Raw genomic sequence first — 20586 nt, 5'->3', positions numbered from 1 at the left:
TCTTTGAAAGGATAAACAAGATTGATACACCTCCTGCCAGGCTCACCAGGAAGCAAAGAGAGAGGACCCAAATAAACAAAAGCAGAAATGATAGAGGCAAAATAACAAGAGACCCCACAGAAATACAAATGATTGTTAAAAAATACTATACTATCCTCCTCAGATTATTCCAAAAAAATTCAAGAGGAAGGAACACTTCCAGGCTCATTCTATGAAGCCAGCATCACCCTAATACCAAAACCAGATAAAGACAACACAATGAAAGATAATCATAAGCCAATATCCCTCATGAATATTGATGCCACAATACTCAACAAAATTCTAGCAAATTGAGAAAGACCGTACACCATGACCAAGTAGGATTTATCCTGACGATGTAAGGGTGGTACAATATTTGCAAATCAATAAATGTGATACATCACATAAAGAAATTAAGAGATAAAAATCATAAAGTCATATCAATTAACTCAGAAAAAGCATTTGACAAAATCCTACACGCTTTCTTGATAAAAGCTCTAAGCAAGTTAGGAATAAAAGTATCATAACTCAAGATAATAAAAGCCATATATGAGAAACCCACAGCTAACATCATACTCAATGGTCAAAAACTAAAACCATTTCCCCTAAGAACAGGCACAAGACAGGGATGCCCACTCTCACCACTCCTGTTCGACATAGTACTGTGAGTACTAGCCATTGCAATCAGACAAGAAGAAGATACAAAAGACATCCAGATTGGAAAAGAAGAAGTAAAAGTGTCCTTATTTGCAGATGACATGATACTGTACATGAAAAACCCTAAAGACTCCATCAATAAAATTATTAGACGTAATAAATGAATTCGGTAATATAGCAGGATACAAAATTAATGCCAAGAAATCTTTGGCATTCCTTTACACCAATAGTGAACTTACAGAAAGAGAAACTAAAAAAGCAATACCATTTACCATCATGCCAATAATATTAAAATACCTAGGAATAAACTTAACTAAGGAAGTAAAAGGTCCATATGCTAAAAACTACAGAACACTGAAAAAAGAGAAAGAGGAAGACATAAAGAGATGGAAGAACATATCGTGTTCATGGATTTGTAGAATCAACATCATTAAAATGTCCATACTACTCAAAGCAATCTGTAGATTCAATGCAATCCCCATTAAAATACCAATGGCATATTTCACATATCTAGAATGAATGTTCCAAAAATTCATCCGGAATAAAAAAACCTTGAATAGCTACAGCAATCCTGAGAAAGAACAAAGTAGGTGGGATCTCAATACCAGATATCAACCTGTATTACAAAGCCACTGTTCTTAAAATATCTTGGTACTGGCACAAGAACAGACATATAGATCAATGGAATAGGATAGAAAACCCAGAAATCGACCCAAATCAATATGCCCAATATTTGAAAAAGGAGGCAAGAGCATAAAATGGAGTCAAGACAGTCTCTTCAATAAATGGTGTTGGGATAATTGGATTGATACATGCAAAAAGATGAAATTAGACCACCAACTTACACCATACACAGAAAAAGAACTCAAGAGAAACCAAGATGGTGGCATAGGTAAACACCAGAAATTGATGCCTTGCACAACCACTTCAAAAATACAACTAAAAGACAAAACGGACATCATCCAGAACCACAGGAAGGCTGGCTGAGTGGAAATTCTACAACTAGATGGAAAGAGAAAAGCACACTGAGACTCAGAGGAGGTGCAGAAGTAAAGTGCAGAGGTACAGAGGCACCCACTGAAAGGGCTGGCAACTGAGGACGCGGCACTGGTGGAAAGGGCTCGCAGCTGAGGATGCAGCACATGTGGAAAGGGCGCAGCTGAGGACGCAGTTGTCTTTTTCAATTGGGAGGGAGTCTCAAGCTCCCGACTGCTCTGAACTCCAGTTCCAGGTGAGTCTTTGGGGACCCAGACTCATAGGGGGAGATACTGAACTGCCTGGCATCAGGCAGAATTCGAGGGCGACTTTTTTTCAGAGGAGCTTTCAGTGATTGCCACGAAACACTGAGACCTAGGGCCTCTTGGGGTACGACTGGGGACCAGCCATAGCTGCTTGCTCTTCCCTGTTGATCCCTTGAGACCCCGCCCCACCCAAGCTGTGCTCAGAGGCTTTTGCATATGAAAGGCCTAGCCCTTTGCAATTTAAAAATTACCTAACAAATTGCAGCTGGGTCAGAGAGACCCAGAACTTCCAAAAGGCCCAAGGCCCCACTGCAGCTTGCACTGATTCACAGCTGGGCCTCATTTGAACACCTCCAAACCCCAAACAAAGAAGAGGAATCTCTCCATAGCTCCTTCTGTGTAGTCTCAGGCAGAGGCTAAATTCGCACCTCCTTAGAGATCCAAGAGCCAGTGTACCCAGTGGTCAGAGTGGGACCATCCAGATTACAACTCCTCAGATCCATAAGGGACACACTCAGGGGGCAGACTCAGTTGCCAGAAGCCGGTCCATCCTTGCTGCTTGACACAGTCGCTGCAGGAAAGAAACATCTGCACAGCATATGTTTCAAGAGACCTGGCGTATATAGCATACTGTTCTTAATATTTTTGCTCCCTTTAGCGCTATGTGTTTTTCCCAAGGTCACCTCTCCGAGAAAGGTTGTTTCCCCAGCTAGGGATTTTTCCCTGAAGTTAGGGAGGGGATAAGACCCCTTAACTACGTGCCAAGTGGGTAGTTAATCACTTTAACTACAAATAATCATGCTTAAGCTACATAATCTTTACTCCCTGGAATGGAGATAAGAAACGCCCTAACCTTTGCAATAGAAATGGATAGGATTAAAATCAACTGGTATAAATACAGATGTAACAAGACAATAAACACCAGAACTTGGCTGGAGATCCTAACCAGAACTTGGCTAGAGATTCTGGCTAGGCTCCTGATCAACTGAATGCTGTCTCCATGTCATTCCTTCTTTGCCGACTCTTTTCACACTTTCGGGGACCCCTGGACCTGCTGGGGTTGTACCCCAGCACTCAGTGAGCACCAAAGCCCCACTGAAGCAAGTCTTGCACCATAAGGGTGTCTCCGGCACAGTAGTTTTCCTACTGCAGACACAGCTGTTTCTCACAACCAATTGGTCTGGAGATCAATTCCTCCCAGTGATACCTACAACAATCAAGGCTTAACTACAAAACTGTGCACAAAGCCCACAGAGGGGTGCACCACGAGTGTCCACCTCAGGTAATTGGGGAAGCTGAGCCACTGGGCCCTGTTGGACACCTAGCACAGAAAGCCACTCTATCAACACAGGGAAGCATAAAAAATGTGGAGACAAAGAAACAGGTCACAAACAACAGAAACGGAGAAAAGCAAACTACTGGATATAGAGTTCAAAACCACACTTTTAAGGTTTTTCAAGAATTTTCTAGAAACTGCCAATAAATTTAGTGAGACCCTCAAGAAATCTAGTGAGTCCCTCAAGGTTATGAAAATGGACCAACTAGAAATTAAACATACACTGACTGAAATAAAAGATATTATACTGAGTTCCAACAGCAGACTAGAGGATCCCAAGAATCAAGACAAAGATTTGAAATACAAAGAAGCAAAAAACAACCAACTGGAAAAACAAAAAGAAAAAAGAATCCAAAAATACAAAGATAGTGTAAGGAGCCTCTGGGACAGCTTCAAACGTACCAACATCCAAATTATGGGGGTGCCAGAAGAAGAGAGAGAGCAAGATTTTGGAAAACTATTTGAAAAATGACAGAAAACTTACCCTACCTGGTGAAAGAAATAGACTTACAAGTCCAGGAAGCGCAGAGAACCCCAAACAAAAGGAATCCAAAGAGGACCACACCAAGACACATCATAATTAAAATGCCAAGAGCAAAAGACAAAGAGAGAATCTTAAAAGCAGCAAGAGAAAAACAGTCAGTTACTTACCAGGGAGTACCCATAAGATTGTCAGCTGATTTCTCAACAGAAACTATGCAGGCGAGAAGGGAGTGGCAAGAAATATTCAAAATGATGAATAGCAAGAACGTACAATCAAGATTACTTTACCCAGCAAAGCTATCATTCAGAATTGAAGGTCAGATAAAGAGCTTCACAGATAAGAAAAAGCTAAAGGAGTTCATTACCAACAAACCAGTATTATCTGAGAGGCTGAAAGGTATCCTTTGAGTAGAGGAAGAAGAAGAAAAAGGTAAAGATACAATTATGAACAACAAATACACATCTATCAACAGTGAATCTAAAAATCAAGTGAATTAATAACCTGATGAACAGAATAAACTGGTGAATATAATAGAATCAAGGGCATACAAAGGTAGTGGACTGACTATTCTTGGGGAGAAAGGAGTATGGGAGCTGCGGGAAGAGACTGGACAAATTGTACACCTATGGATGAGGACATTGGGGGTGGAAGGGCAGAGGGTGGGGTGGGAACCAAGTGGAGGGGAGCTATGGGGGGAAAAAAGAGGAACAACTATAATAATCTGAACAATAAAGATTTAATTTAAAAAAAAAGAACTCAAAATTGATAAAGGACTTAAACATAAGATGGGAAACCATAAAAATACTAGGCGAATCCACAGCCAACGAAATTGCAGACATATGCTGAAGTAATTTCTTCACTGATACTGCTCCTAGGGCAATGAAAACTAAAGAGAAAATAAACAAATGGGACTACATCAAAATAAAAAACTTCTGCACAGCAAAGGGAAACCATCAACAAAACAACAAAGAAAGCCCACTGTATGGGAGAACATATTGGCTAATATTATCACTGATAAGGGTTTAATCTCCAGCATTTACAGGGAACTCATATAACTTAACAAAAGGAAGATAAACAATCCAATCAAAAAATGGGCAATGGACCTAAATAGACACTTCTCGAAAGAGGACATACAGAAGGCCAAACGACATATGAAAAAATACTCAAAGTCACTAATTATATGAGAGATGCAAATCAAAACGACAATACAGTATCATTTCACACCTTTCAGAATGGCTATCATCAACAAATCAACAGACAAGTGTTGGAGAGGATGTGGAGAAAAATGAACCCTTTTGCACTGCTGGTGGAAATAAAAACTGGTACAGCCACTGTGGAGGACAGTATGGGGTTTCCTCAAAAAACTAAAAATGGAACTCCCATTTGACCCAGTGATATCACTTCTAGATATATACCAAGAAGCTAGAAACACCAATCAGAAAGGATTTATGCATCCCTATGATCATAGCAGCACAATTCACCATAGCTAAGATTTGGAAACAGCCTAAGTGCCCATCATCAGATGAGTGGATTAAAAAATTGTGGTACATATATACCAATGGAATATTACACTTCAGTAAAAAAGAAGGAGCCCTTACCACTTGCAACAGCATGGATGGAATTGGAGAGCATTATGCTAAGTGAAATAAGCCAATCAGAGAAAGATAAATATCACATGATCTCACTTAGTTGTGGAATATAGTGAACAACATAGGCTGATGAACAGGGTCTGATCCAGAGACAGAGAAGCAGCGATCAGACTGTCAAACCTCAGAGGGAAAGTAGGGGAGAGTGGGGGTGAGGGGGGAAATCAACCAAAGGACTTGTATGCATGCATGTAAGCCCATCTAATGGATACAGACAACAGGGGGGTGAGGGCATGAGTGTGTGTGTGTGTGTGTGGGGGGGTGTTATGGGGCAATGAAGTTACATATGTAATACCTTAATCAATGAAGAAATTAAAGATTGAAAAAAATTAGAATAAAAAAATATATTGAAAATGTTTAAAAAGTCATATAATCATATCAATTAGGCAGAAATGGCATTTGACAAAATCCAGTACCATTTTGTGATGAAAGCGCTCAGGAAAGTGAAAGTAGAGGGATGATACCTCAACATAATAAAAGCCTTGTGTGACAAACCTGCAGTACATCATACTTAATGGTAAAAACTAAAACCATTCCCCCTAAGAACAGGAGCAAGACAGGGATGCCCACTTTCACCACTTCTGTTTTACATAGTACTGGAAGTGCTCGCCATTTCAATCAGACAAGAAAAAGAAATAAGGGCATCCCAATTGTAAAAGAAGAAGTAAAATTGTCATTATTTGCAGACGACATGATATTGTACATAGAAAACACTAAAGACTCCATCAAAAATAACTACTAGAACTAATGAATTTGGCAGTGTAGTAGTATACAAAATTAACACCCAGAAATCTATTGCTTTTTTATATACCAACAATGAACTCACAGAAAGAGAAACTAATAAAAACAATTCCATTTACCATTGCAAACAACACATTATGATACCTAGGAATTTAACCACAGAGATAAAACACCTGTACTCAGAAAATTACAGGACGCTGAAAAAAAAAAGAGAGAGAGAGAGATACAGGGAGACATAAACAAATGGAAGAATACACCATGTTCATAGGTTGGTAGAATCAACATCATTAAAATGTCCATACTACCCAGAGTAATCTATAGATTCAATGCAATCCCCTCTAAAATGCCAACGACATACTTCAAATACCTAGAACAAACTCTCCAAAATTTCATCTGGAATAAAAAAAAAAAAAGACCCCAAATAGCTGCAGCAATTATGAGAACAAACAATGTTGGAGGGATCACAATACCAAAAATACTACAAAGCACGAGAACAGACATATAGACCAATGAACATAACAGAGAACTCAGAGATTGATCCAAGACATTATGCTCAATTAATATTTGACAAAGGAGGCAAGAGCATACAATGGAGTGAAAAACGTCTCTTCAATAAATGGTGTTGAGAAAATTATACAGATTAGAAGCAAAAAAATGAAACTAGACCACTAACTTAGACTATACACAAAAATAAACTCAAAATGGGTAAAGGACTTAAAAGTTCAACCAGAAACCATAAAAATACTAGAGGACTCTAAAGGCAACAAAATCTCAGACATAACTCATAGCAATATGTTTACTGATAAAACTCCTAGGACAAGGAAAACTAAGGAGAAAATAAACAAATGAGACTACATCAAAATGAAAAGTTTCTGCACAGCAAAAGAAACCATCAACAAAACAACGAGAAAGACCACTGCATGGGAGAACCTACGCATTTGCCAATGTTACCTCTGATAAGGGTTGAATCTCCAACATTTACAGGGAATTTATACAATTTATTAAAGGAAAGATAAATAATCCAATTTAAAAAATGGGCAAAGAGCCGAAACCGGTTTGGCTCAGTGGATGGAGCGTCGGCCTGCGGACTGAAAGGTCCCAGGTTCGATTCCGGTCAAGGGCATGTACCTGGGTTGCGGGCACGTCCCCAGTGGGGGATGTGCAGGAGGCAGCTGGTCGATGTTTCTCTCTCATCGATGTTTCTAACTCTCTATCTCTCTCCCTTCCTCTCTGTGGAAAATCAATAAAATATATTTTTTAAAAAAATGGGCAAAGGACCAAAATAGACACTTTTCAAAAGAAGACGTACAGAAGGCCAAGAGACATATGAAAACATGCTCAAAGTTACTAATCATCTGAGAGATACAAATCAAAACAATAATGAGGTACAACCTCACACAAGTCAGAATGGCTATCATCAACAAATCAATAAGTGACAAGTGCTGGAGAGGATACGGAGTAAAAGGAACCTACTTGCACTGCTGCTGGGAATGCAGATTGATGCAACCAGTCGAAACCAGTATGGCATTTTCTCAAAAAATTAAAAATGGAACTCCCATTTGACCCAGTAATCCCACTTCTAGGAACATATCCCAATAAATCTGAAACACCAATTAGAAAGGATATATACAACCCTGTGTTCATAGCCGCACAATTTACAATAGCTAAGTTTTGGAAACAGACTAAGTGCCCAGATGAGTGTATTAGAAAACTGTAGTACATCTACACAATGGAATACTACACTGCTGTAAAAAAAAAAAAAAAGAAGGAATTCTTACCATTTGCAGCAGCATGAATGGAACTAGAGAGCATTATGCTAAATGAAATAAGCCAGTCAGAGAAAGATAAATATCACATGACCTCACTCATTTGTGGAATATAATGAACAACATATACTAATGAACAAAAATAGAGCCAGAGTCATAGAAGCATCGAACAGACTGTCCAACCTATAAGGGAATGCAGAAGGTGAGGAGGTAAGAGATCAACCAAAGGACTTGTATACATGTATATGAACATAACCAATGGACACAGACGGGGTGGCGTTGAGGGCAGCTAAGGAGAGGTCAATGGGGGAAAAGGGAGACTTATGTAATAGTTTAAACAATAAAGAATTTAAATGAAAAAAAGAAGAGTTATTGCTGGACATGGACTGGCCCAGAGCAGGTTTGCATCAGACCAGCCATGCAGGAAAGATTTCACAAAATAAGTTCAGGTGATTTTGAGATTACATTTATTAAAGCTGTAAATATTGAAATGAAGGAAGGACTCTGGGTAAAAGAAGCAACAGGAGAGAGCCCAGGCAATTCTTTTCTTAGCTCTCTAGAAATGTTATAGGAAAGAAGTGAGCCAAGGCGGGGCTGCTTTTATCCCACTGAGAAGTCAGAAAAGAAGGGGCCTTGGAGACACGATCAGTGGGTAAGCCAAGGATGAGCTGCCACTGCCCACTGATCTCTCCATTGCAGGTCTCATGAGGACACTTAGAGTTTAGGAGGAAGGAAAAAGTTTTTGGCAGACAACAGCATGGGCTTTCTCTAGTCTAGAGCGAACCCACACATATCATTGGATTGATTGTTTAATTTTCCTTTGGGGGTGAGAATCTTAGGGGGGATTTCATCAAAATATTCATTAGCTTTTCAGGTGCTTTACAAATATGCTAGTGCATTAAAATGACCCTATATGGATTATTCTTTCGTCTGCTTTACTATTTTACTTTTATCTTGGGTCTACCTGGATCTAATTGGGATTTTGTTATTGTCCCCATGACTTTATTTGTCCTTAAGTTTAGATAGAACAAAGTCATTAATTGACTTTCTATTCTCTCTTTTCCTGACCAGAGTGATTTAAGCTATGTATTACCTATTTGTGGAGGAGAGGTATAAACCATTGGTTCTCAAGTGTCCTTGGTTGGGGAAAATATGGTCTTAGGATTTACTAGCTGGCTTTAAGTTGTTCAAAGTGTTTGGCCCATTTAATCTTCTTATCTCAGTTTTTCTATTCCACCTGCCTGGGGATTTTTCTGCCTCTGTATGAGCAAATATGCGCTGACAAACTGGGTAACTTAGGTAAAATGGACAAATTCCTATAATCAGAAAAATTACCAAGACTATACCACAAAGAAATAGAAGATCTGAATAGACCTATAAATAGTAAGACTTTTCAATCAGTAATAAGAATATATCTCCCAATAAATCAAAGCTCTGAATCTGATGGCTTCACCAGAGAATTCTACAAAGTCTAACACCAATTTCAAAAACTAACACCAGTCCTTCTTAAATGTTTTTAAAACTTGATTAGGAAAATCACTTCCTAACACTTCCTAATTCATTCTATGAATCTTACATCACCCTGACACCAAAGGCAGACAAAACCACAACAAGTAAAATCACAGACCAATAGCCAATATTTACAATGATACAAAATTCTTAACAAAATTCTAGCAAACTGAATTCAGCAACATATTTTAATCTTTTTCACCATGATCAAGTGGGATTGATTCCTTGAATGAAAATAAGGTTCAATGTAAGAAAATCTACCAATGTAGTCTACCACATTGACATAATAAAGAGGAAATAAATATAATCATTAAAAGGACATGATACAAGGAAAGGATTTTTAAAAAGTCAACACTGATGACATAAGAATTATAAAAGTAGGAATAGAAGAGAACTATTTCAACATCATAAAGGCTACGTATGACAAACCTTTATGTAATATCATACTCCATGGTGAAAGTTGAAGTGTAAGACAAGGATTCCCTCTCTCACCACTTATATTCAACATAGTATTTGAGCAATTAGGCAATAAAGGGAAATAAAAGGCATCCAAATTGGAAAGTATGAAGGAAAGTAATCTCTCTTCATATATTATGCAAATAGACCAAATGGCGAAGGACTGGCAGAATGACTGGTTGCTATGACATGCATTGACCACCAGGGTGCAGATACTCAATACAGGAGCTGCCACCAGCCCATAGGCCTCAGGCCAGCCAAGGTGGGTGCCATCAGGCCCCGCGACCCCCGATTGCCCTGCTGGTCGCTCCATTGATAGGCCTGATCACCAGTTAGGCATGGATTTCATGCACCAGGCCTCTAGTAAAAATATAAATGACAACAAAAAAGTACCTATCAATAATAACCTTAAATGTAAGTGCTCCAACCAAAAGACATAGGGTAGATTAATGGATAAGAAAACATGACCCATATATATGCTCTCTATAAGGACCCACCTCAGAACAAGGACTCACACAGGATGAAAGTGAAGAGATAGAAAAAATATTTTCCAAACAAATCAAATTGGGGGGAAAAAAGATGGGGAGCAATATCCATATCTGACAAAATAGACTTCAAAATAAAGGCCATAAAAAGAGACAATGAAGGCCACTTCCTAATACTAAAAAGAATGATTCAACAAGAGGATATAACCCTGGAAAACATATAAGCACCCATTATAGTAGCAGCCAATTTATGAAAAAAGAAAAGAAAAGAAAACTTGTGAAGGATTTAAAAGGAGAGTGTCAACAGCAATACAATCATAGTAGGGGACTTTAATTCTCCACTGACAACACTAGATAGATCTTCTAGACCAGTGGTTCTCAACCTTTGGGTCACGACCACTTTGGGGGTCAAATGACCCTTTTACAGGGGTCGCCTAAGACCATCAGAAAACACATAACATAATTACATATTGTTTTTGTGATTAATCACTATGCTTTATGTTCAATTTGTAACAATGAAAATACATCCTGCATATCAGATATTTACATTAAGATTCATAACAGTAGCAAAATTACAGTTATGAAGTAGCAAAGAAAATAATTTTATGGGGAGAAGAAAATGGCAGAGGTATAGACGGACATGTCCTGTGCCTTGTCCTGGAGCAGATAAGGGTGAGCAGCTGAAACGGGTCACATACAGCCCTAATAAGCAGAAGATATTCAGCTGAGAGACAGTTTGCGGCTGGGAAAGGCGGAGGACTCCCGGAGAAAGGGGAAAGTTGGAGACTGCGGCTGAAATCTCTCCCGGAGCACTGGCTCAGCTGCTGGAGACCATGCCATCTTGAGTGGCTGTTATTGGAAGCATATCCATCAAAAGACCAGGCATCCACAGCATCCAGATATCGGCTACTAACCCAGAAACAACGGATCCCAAGCATCGAGACTACATGAACTTAGAGGATCCCTGCTTCTCTCTATGGAAAGGTCAAATTTCCCCTAAAGGTGTGGTTTGCAATTCAGGTTGGAGAGAGGAACATGCATACGCGCAGGGGAAATCTGAGCCCCACAAAGTCCACGGCCGTTGGGGCCAGCGTGATCTGTGAGTGTGGGAGGGCTCCCGCAGGGCTGCTGGCAGAAGGGAAAGCTAAAAATAAGTCCATAGCTGGACTGGATGCAAAAAAGCAGCCTTGGATTTTGCCAGTGTGCCGGCTACTTTGCACTGGGGAAGAGAGGGTGCACGGAAGGGACTGCGCACAGAGCTGAAAGGTGGGGGGTTGTGAATTCGCGCAACTTCTCAGGCTCTTGTTCTCTCTCTTCCCCTTAAATCTTTGCGTTTGATTATTAAACCCAGTACATGGGATTGCCCAGTCAGGGTCACTCACACAGACTGCAGGGGAAAGTTGTTTTTGTGGAACCTGGGAAACAGAGTGGGAGTAACAATTAAAGAACAGGATCTAGGACAGTCGACGCTCCCAAACCAGTTTTAAGTGTGATCGGGAAAATAAACCCTAACTGCTGGACAGAGAGGACTTATAGCCTCGGAGGTCTATCCAGAAACACTGCCACCCAGGTGCTGATCCAGAACTGACTCTTCTGTAAATACAAATAAAGGCAATCTGGGAAACAAATACAGCCTGCCTTAAAATCAGGACTGTGGTTTACAACACAGAGGAACAGTGTATCGCAGGGAAATTCAGCACCCTCCTGAAAACCTGGCAGGACTAAAGCATGCCAGAAAGAAGAGTAGAGGACCTGAAGCACCTTCACTACTGTACATTTTTATTTTTAGTTCTTTTTTCACCTTTTAATTAAGAAACTATTTTTTTTCTTTTTTCATCACCTGATTTTACCTCTTTAATTACTACATTTTTATTTTAAACCAGTATTATTACTACTACCACTTTACCATTTTTTAAAGTGTCATTTTATTTTCTCTTTATTTTATTTTCATCGTTCTTTTAGCATCATTTTTCTCTACCTCAACTTTACCGTTATGCCAAAACTCTTTTCCTCACTTTTCCCCTTTGTTGTCCTGTTACTCTTACCCTATTCCTGATTTAGATTTTCCCTATTCCTTTTTCACCCCCTGTCTAAATTTCACCCTACTTATATATCTAATTTCCAATCCCCTGCTCTAAATCCATATATACCTCTCTCTTATCTTTCTTCACTATCCAAATTTTTTTCTTCTCTCTGTTGTTTAGTTTTGTTTGCTTGATTGTTGAGTATATTGGGTTTTTTTATGCTTGTTTGTGAGATTGTTTTGCTTTTGCTTTTTCTTTTCCTGTTGGTATTTTTTTCTCCGGTTATTTTCTTGCTTATGTTTTTCCTTGCCTCCCTTGATATTAGTGGTTGTTTTTAGTTTGCATTCATCTCCAGGGATCTGTTGCTGGAATTGGTTGGGATGAGTGGTGGTTCTATTGGAGTTTTATCTCTATATAAATACTCTCTTCCCCTCTTCTATTTCATTCTCTGTCTTTTCTCTCTTACTTTTTTTTCTCCCTTTTCCCAATTCCATTTTTGCACTCCTTTTTTTCCCTTTTCTCTTTTATCTTTTCCTCTTCTTTCTTCCTTATCCCTTAATTCTCTTTTCTCAGTGACCACCTTTATTAGGGGTTATTAATATTGTAAATACATTTGTGTTCAGTTCCTTGTATGTTGTGCCTTGTTGTGTTGTATTTTGTGTCTTTAATTCAACACAACAGAGAGAGAACTACATAACCAAACATCTGGAGAAGAGGGATCATGGTGAAACAAAGAAGCAGCCCACATATGAAAGAAAAACAGGCATCACCAGAAAAGGAAGTAAACGAAATGGAGGCAATGGAGGCAAGCAACCTGCCAGAGAAAGAATTCAGAGAAATGGCCATACGGTGGATGAAAGAATGGAAGACAAATTCAACAATATGTGTAATAATCAAGAGGAAATGAATGAAAACCAAGGAGAATTGAAAAATGACATCACTGCTATAAGGAACTCAATAGAAAGCATCAAAAGTAGACTAGAAGAAGCAGAGTACCGCATCAGTGAGCTAGAAGACAAGGTAGAAAAAAATACCCAAGCAGAGTAGCTTCTAGAAAAAAAAATAAAAAAAAGGAAGAGAGCCTAAGAGAACCCTGGGACAACACAAAACGAAAGAACATCCGAATAATAAGGGTGCCAGAGGGAGGGGAAACTGAGCAAGGAGTAGAAAACCTGTTTGAAAAAATAATGACAGAAAACTTCCCTGACATAGGGAAGAAAAAACTCACAAATCCATGAAGCTCACAGAGTCTGAAACAAAATGAACCCCAAAAGACCGACTCCTAGGCACATTATAATTAAATTGGCAAACACCAATGACAAAGCAAGAATCTTAAAAGCAGCCAGAGACAGAAAGTTAACTACAAAGGACCCTCCATCAGACTAGTGACTGATTTCTCACCAGAAACACATCAGGCAAGAAGGGAATGGAATGAAATATACAAAGTCATGCAAAGGAAGGGTCTGAATCCAAGAATACTGTACCCAGCAAGGCTATCAATCAAAATTGAGAGTCAAATCAGGAGCTTCACAGACATAAAAGGTCTACGGGAGTTTATTACCACCAAACCAGCAATGCAAGAAATGCTAAAGGGTCTGCTGTAAAAAGAAAAAATAGGAAACAAAGAAGGAACACAGGGGTAAAGAACAAAAAGGTGACAAACAAGTGTCTATCAATAATAACTTTAAATGTAAATGGATTAAATGCCCCGATCAAAAGACATAGGGTAACTGAGTGGATAAGAAAACATGACCCATATATCTGCTGTCTACAGGAAACCCACCTCAGAAAAAAAAGATGAACACAGACTGAGGGTAAAGGGATGGAAAAGGTTTCTCAGGTGAATGGAAATGAAAATAAAACCAAAAGCTGGGGTAGCAATACTTATATCTGACAAATTAGATCTCAAAGTGAAGGACATAAAAAGAGATAAGGAAGGCCACTTCATAATACTAAAGGGAGCAATCCAACAAGAAGAAATAGCTCTGGTAAACACATACGCACCCAATATAGGAGCACCCAAAAATGTAAGAAAACTTCTGGAGGAGATCAAGGGAGAGATTGATCATAGTAGGGGACTTTAACACCCCACTATCACCATTGGACAAATCCTCTAAACAAAAAATCAGCAAAGAAATATCAATCCTAAATGACTCACTAGATCAGATGGAATTAATTGACATCTTCAAAACATTTCACCCAAAGCCACAGAATATACATTCTTCTCAAGTGCTCATTAGTCATTTGCAAAGATAGACCATATATTGGGTAACAGGCAAAGTCTCCTCAAATTCAAGAAGATTGAAATAATATCAAGCATCTTCTCAGACCACACTGGCATAAAACTAGAAATCAACTACAACAAAAACAATCCAAAAAAAATCAACACATGGAGAATAAATAGCACGCTATTAAACAAGGACTGGGTTACCTGAGAGATCAAAGAAGAAATAGAAAACATCATGGCAACAAATGACAATGAAAACACAACAATCCAAAATGTATGGGACACAGCGAAAGCAGTCTTCAGAGGGAAGTTCGTAGCTCTACAAGCCTACTGCAAGAAACAAGAAACAATGAGAATAAATTACTTAACCCCACAACTAAAAGATTTAGAAAGAGAGCAAGAAGAATATCCCAGTGTAAGAAGAAGGAAGAAAATAATAAAGATCAGAGCGGAGATAAAAGACAAAAAAAAAAACCAATACAAAAGATCAACAAAACCAAGAGCTGGTTCTTTGAAAGAATAAACAAGATTGATACACTTCTATCCAGGCTACCAAGAAACAAAGAGAGAGAACCCAAATAAACAAAATCATAACTGAAAGAGGAGAAATAACTACAGACCTCACAGAAATACAAAGGATTGTTAGAAAATACTATGAACAACTCTACTCCAACAAACTAGACAACCTGGAGAAAATGGACATATTCCTAGAAAAATACAACATTCCAAAACTCAATCAGGAAGAATCTAAAAATCTCAACAGGCCAATTACTATGGAAGAAATTGAAGCAGTCATCAAAAAGCTCCCAGCAAGCAAAAGCCCAGGGCCAGACGGCTTCACAGAGGAGTTTTACCAAATATTCAAGAAAGAAATAAGTTATCCTCCTCACAGTATTCAAAAAAATTCAAGAGGAAGAAACACTTCCATGCTCGTTCTATGAAGCCAGCATCACCCTAATACCAAAACCAGATAAAGACAACACAATGAAAGAGAATTGCAGGCCAATATCCCTCATGAACATAGATGCCAAAATCCTCAACAAAAATCTTAGCAAATCGTGTCCAGCAATACATAAGAAAGATTATACACCATGACCAAGTAGGTTTTATCCCAGGGATGCAAGGAAGGTATAATCTCCGCAAATCAATAAACGTAATACATCACATAAACAAATTGAGAGAAAAAAACCACAGTCATATCAATTGATGCAGAAAAAGCATTTGACAAAATTCAACACCCTTTCTTGATAAAAACTCTCAGCAAGGTAAGAATAGAAAAATCACACCCCAACATAATAAAAGCCATATATGACAAACCGAAAGCCAACATCATAATCAATGGACAAAAACTAAAACCATTCCACCTAAGAACAGGAACGAGACAGGGATGCCCCTCTCACCACTTCTGTTCAACATAGTAATGGAAGTACTAGCATTTGCGATCAGACAAGAAGAAGAAATAAAAGGTATCCAAATTGGAAAAGAAGTAAGACTGTCATTTTAGCAGATGACATGATACTGTACATAGAGAACTCTAAAGACTCCATCAAAAATTTATTAGACTTAATAAATGAATTGGCAATGTAGCAGGATACAAAATTAATACCAAGAAATCTATGGCATTTCTATACACCAATAGTGAACTTATAGAAAGTGAGATTAAAAAAGCAATACCATTTACCATCGCACCAAAAAAATTAAGATACCAAGGAATAAACTTAACTAAGGAGGTAAAAAACCTATGTGCGAAAATACGGGGCACTGAAAATAGAGATAGAGAAAAACATAAACAGAAGGAAGAACATACCATCTTCATGGATTGGTAGAATCAACATCATCAGAATGTCCATACTACCCAAGGCAATCTATACATTCAATGCAATCCCCATTAAATTACCAATGGCATATTTCACAAACTAGAGCAAATGTTCCAAAAATTCATCTGGAATAAAAAAAGACCTCGAATAGCTGCAGCAATCCTGAGAAAGAAGAACAAAGTAGGTGGGATCTCAATACCAGATAATAACTTGTATTACAAAGTCACCATTCTTAAACAGCTTGGTACTGGCACAAGAACAGACATCTAGATCAATGGAATAGATTAGAGAACCCAGAAATCGACCCAAACTACTATGCCCAATTAATATTGGACAAAGGAGGCAAGAGAATACAATGGAGTCAAGACGGTGTTGGGGAAATTGGACAGATACATGCAAAAAGATGAAACTAGACCACCAACTTACATCATAGACAAAAATAAACTTAAAATGGATAAAAGACTTAAACGTAAGATGGGAAACCATAAAAATACTAGAGGAATCCACAGGCAGCAAAATCGCAAACATATGCTGAAGGAATTTCATCTCTAATAATGCTCCTAGGGCAATGGAAACTAAAGAGAAAATAAACAAATGGAACTACATCAAAATAAAAAGCTTTTGCAAGGCACAGGAAACCATCAACAAAACAACAAGAAGAATCAATGGAATAGAATATAGAGCCCAGAAATTGACCCGAACCAATATGCAAAATTAATATTTGATAAAGGAGGCAAGAACATACAATGAAGTCAAGATAGTCTCCTCAATAAATGGTGTTGGGAAAATTGGACAGATACAGGCAAAACAATGAAACTAGACGACCAACTTACACCATGCACAAAAATAAACTCAAAATGGATAAAGGACTTAAATGTACGAAGGGAAACCATAAAAATACTAGAAGAATCCAAAGGCAACAAAATCTCAGACATATGCTGCAACAATTTCTTCACTGATACAGCTCCTAGGGCATTGGAAACTAAAGAGAAAATAAACTAATGGGACTACATCAAAATAAAAAGCTTTTGCACAGCAAAGAAAACCATCAATAAAACTACAAGAAAGCCCACCATATTGGAGAACATATTTGTCAATGTTATCTCCGATAAGGATTTAATCTCCAACATTTACAGGGAACTCCTACAAATTAACAAAAGGAAGATAAACAATTCAATCAAAAATGGACAAATGATCAAAATAGACACCTTCCAAAAGAGTACATTCAGAAAGCCAAGAGACATATGAAAACATGCTCAAAGTCACTAATCATCAGAGAAATGCAAATCAAAACAGTAATGATGTACCATCTCACACCTGTCAGAATGGCTATCATCAACAAATCAAAAAATGACAAGTGCTGTAGAGGATGTGGAGAAGAAGGAACTCTCGTGCACTACTGGTGAGAATGCAGACTGGTGCAGCCACTATGGAAGACAGTATGGAGTTTCCTCAAAAAACTAAAAGTGGAACTCCCATTTGACCCCATGATGCCACTTCTAGGCATATATCCCAAGAAAACAGAAACAACAATCAGAAAGGATATATGCACCCATATGTTCTTAGCAGTGCAATTCACCATAGCTAAGATCTGGAAACAGCCTAAGTGCCCATAAGTAGAAAAATGGATTAGAAAACTGTGGTACATCTACATGATGGAATACTATGCTGGTGTAAAAAAGAAGGAACTCTTACCATTTGCAACAGCATGGATGGAACTGGAGAATATTATGCTAAGTGAAATAAGCCGGTCAATGAAGGAAAAATACCACATGATCTCACTCATTTATGGATAATTAAGACCATTATAAACTTATGAACAAAAATAGATATGGAGGCAGAGCAGCCTCGAACAGATTGTCAAACTACAGTGGGAAGACCGGGGAGGGTTGTGGGGCAGAAGGGGTTGGAGTAAGAGATCAACCGAAGGACTTGAATATAAGTATAACCAATGGACATAAGACAGTGGGGGGTACAGGAGGCCAGGGGATTGTTAAGGGCAGGAAAAAAGGAGACATATGTAATACTCTTTGTAATACTTTAAGCGATAAAACAACTTAAAAAAAATAAAAAAAGAAAAGCAGAGAAATAAAAGAAACAACAAGAAGACCCACTGCATGGGAGAAGATATTTGGCAATGATATCACGGATAAGTGTTTAATCTCCAACATTTACAGAGAACTCATGAAACTTAACAATAGGAAGATAAACAATCCAATCAAAAAATGGACAACAGACCTAAAGAGACACTTTTCGAAAGAGGACATACAAAAGGCCAAAGACATATGAAAACATGCTCAAAGTCGCTAATTATATGAGAGATGCAAATCAAAACGACAATGTGGTACCATCTCACACCTGTCAGAATGGCTATCATCAACAAATCAACAAACAACAAGTGCTGGAGAGGATGTGGAGAAAAAGGAACTCTCGTGCACTGCTGGTGGGAATGCAGACTGGTGAGCCACTGTGGAGAGCAGTATGGAGCTTCCACAAAAAACTAAAAATGGAACTCCCATTTGACCCTGTGATCCCACTTCTAGGAATATATCCCAAGAAGCCAGAAACACCAATCAGAAAGGATATATGCACTCCTATCTTCATAGCAGCACATTTTACTATAGCTAAGATTTGGAAACAGTGTAAGTGCCCATCAACAGATGAGTGGATCAAAAAACTGTGGTCGATTTACAGAATGGAATACTATGCTGCGGCAAAAAAGAAGGAACTCTTGCCTTTTGTAACAGAATGGATGGAACTGGAGAGCAGTGTGCTAAGTGAAATAAGCCAGTCAGAGAAAGATAAATACCTCATGATTTCACTCATTTGTGGAATATAGAGAACAACAGAGACTGATGAACAGGGACAGATCCAAAGACTGAGAAACAGCGATCAGGCTATTAATCCCCAGAGGGAAAGTAGGCAAGGGAGGGGGCAAGACTTGTATGCATGCATATAAGCCAGACCAATGGACACGGACAACAGGGGGATGAGAGCATGAGTGGGGGGAGGGGGAGGAGAAAAGGGGTTTAATGGGGGGGACGAAGACACATTTGTAATACCTTAAGTAATAAAGAATTTTTTTAAAAATGAAATCAACTACAATAAAAACAATCAAAAAAATTCAAACACTTGGAAGCTGAATAGCATGCTATTAAATAATGATTGGGTTGCCAAAGAGATCAAAGAGAAGTTAAAAACATCCTTGAAACAAATGACAATCCATTGTTGTGAAAACACAACAATCCAAAATCTATGGGACACAGTGAAAGCAGTTCTGAGAGGGAAGTTTATAGCTCTACAGGCCTACCTCAAAATAAACAAGGAAAAATGTTAATAAATTATCTAACTCTACAACATAAAGAATTAGAGAGTAGCAAGGAAAGCCCAGAGTGAACAGAAGGAAAGAGATAATAGAGACCAAAACAAAAATAAATGACTTAGAGACCAAATATATATGGCCAATGAAACCAAGAGCTGGTTCTTTGAAAGAATAAACAAAATTGATGAAAATCTAGGCGGCTCACCAAGGAACAAAGAGATAGGACCTAGATAAACAAAATCAGAAATGAAAGAGGCAAAATAACAACAGACCCCACAGAAATACAAAGGATTGTTAAAAAAAATACTATGAAAAACTAGACAACCTAGAGGAAATGGACACATTTCTAGAAAAATAAGACCTTCCAAAACTCAACCAAGAAGAATCAAAAAATCTCAACAGGCTGATAACTAAGGAGGAAATTGACCTGTACTCAGAAAACTATAGAACATTGAAAAAATAGATAAAGACATAAATAGATAGAAGAACACACTTTGTTCATGGATTGGTAGAATCAACACCATTAAAATGTCCATACTACTCAAAGCAATCTATAGATTCAATGCAATCCCCATTAAAATACCAACAGCATATTTTGCAACCTAGAGAAAACAACAATTCATATAGAATTAAGAAAACTCCAAATAGCCACAGCAATCCTGAGAAAGAAGAGCAAAGTGGGTGGGATCTCAATACCAGATATCAAGCTACATTACAAAGCCACTGTTCTCAGAGCTGCCCAGTACTGGCACAAGAACAGACATATAGAACAATGGAATAGAATAGAGAACCCAGAATTCTACCCAAGCCAGTATGCTCAATTAATATTTGACAAAAGATGCAAGAGCATACAATGG

General features: G+C 38.3%; 1 protein-coding gene across 1 annotated transcript in view; it reads right to left on the bottom strand.

Moving 5' to 3' along the window:
• Positions 1 to 6258: 6258 nt before the first annotated feature.
• Positions 6259 to 20586, bottom strand: part of LOC308512379 (centriole and centriolar satellite protein OFD1-like) — a gene marked incomplete at both ends in the record, with an annotated part of 92725 nt that continues 78397 nt past the window's right edge. Inside the window, 1 exon segment of the mRNA XM_081082147.1 lies at positions 6259 to 6267. Coding sequence (XP_080938273.1) covers positions 6259 to 6267 — 9 coding nt within the window.

Source organism: Myotis nattereri (assembly GCF_964212035.1).
Source record: "Myotis nattereri genome assembly, chromosome: Y".
In the NCBI taxonomy this organism is placed as follows: domain Eukaryota; kingdom Metazoa; phylum Chordata; class Mammalia; order Chiroptera; family Vespertilionidae; genus Myotis; species Myotis nattereri.
The sequence above is the reverse complement of the archived record's forward strand: the minus strand, read 5'-3'. Positions and strand labels throughout refer to the sequence as shown.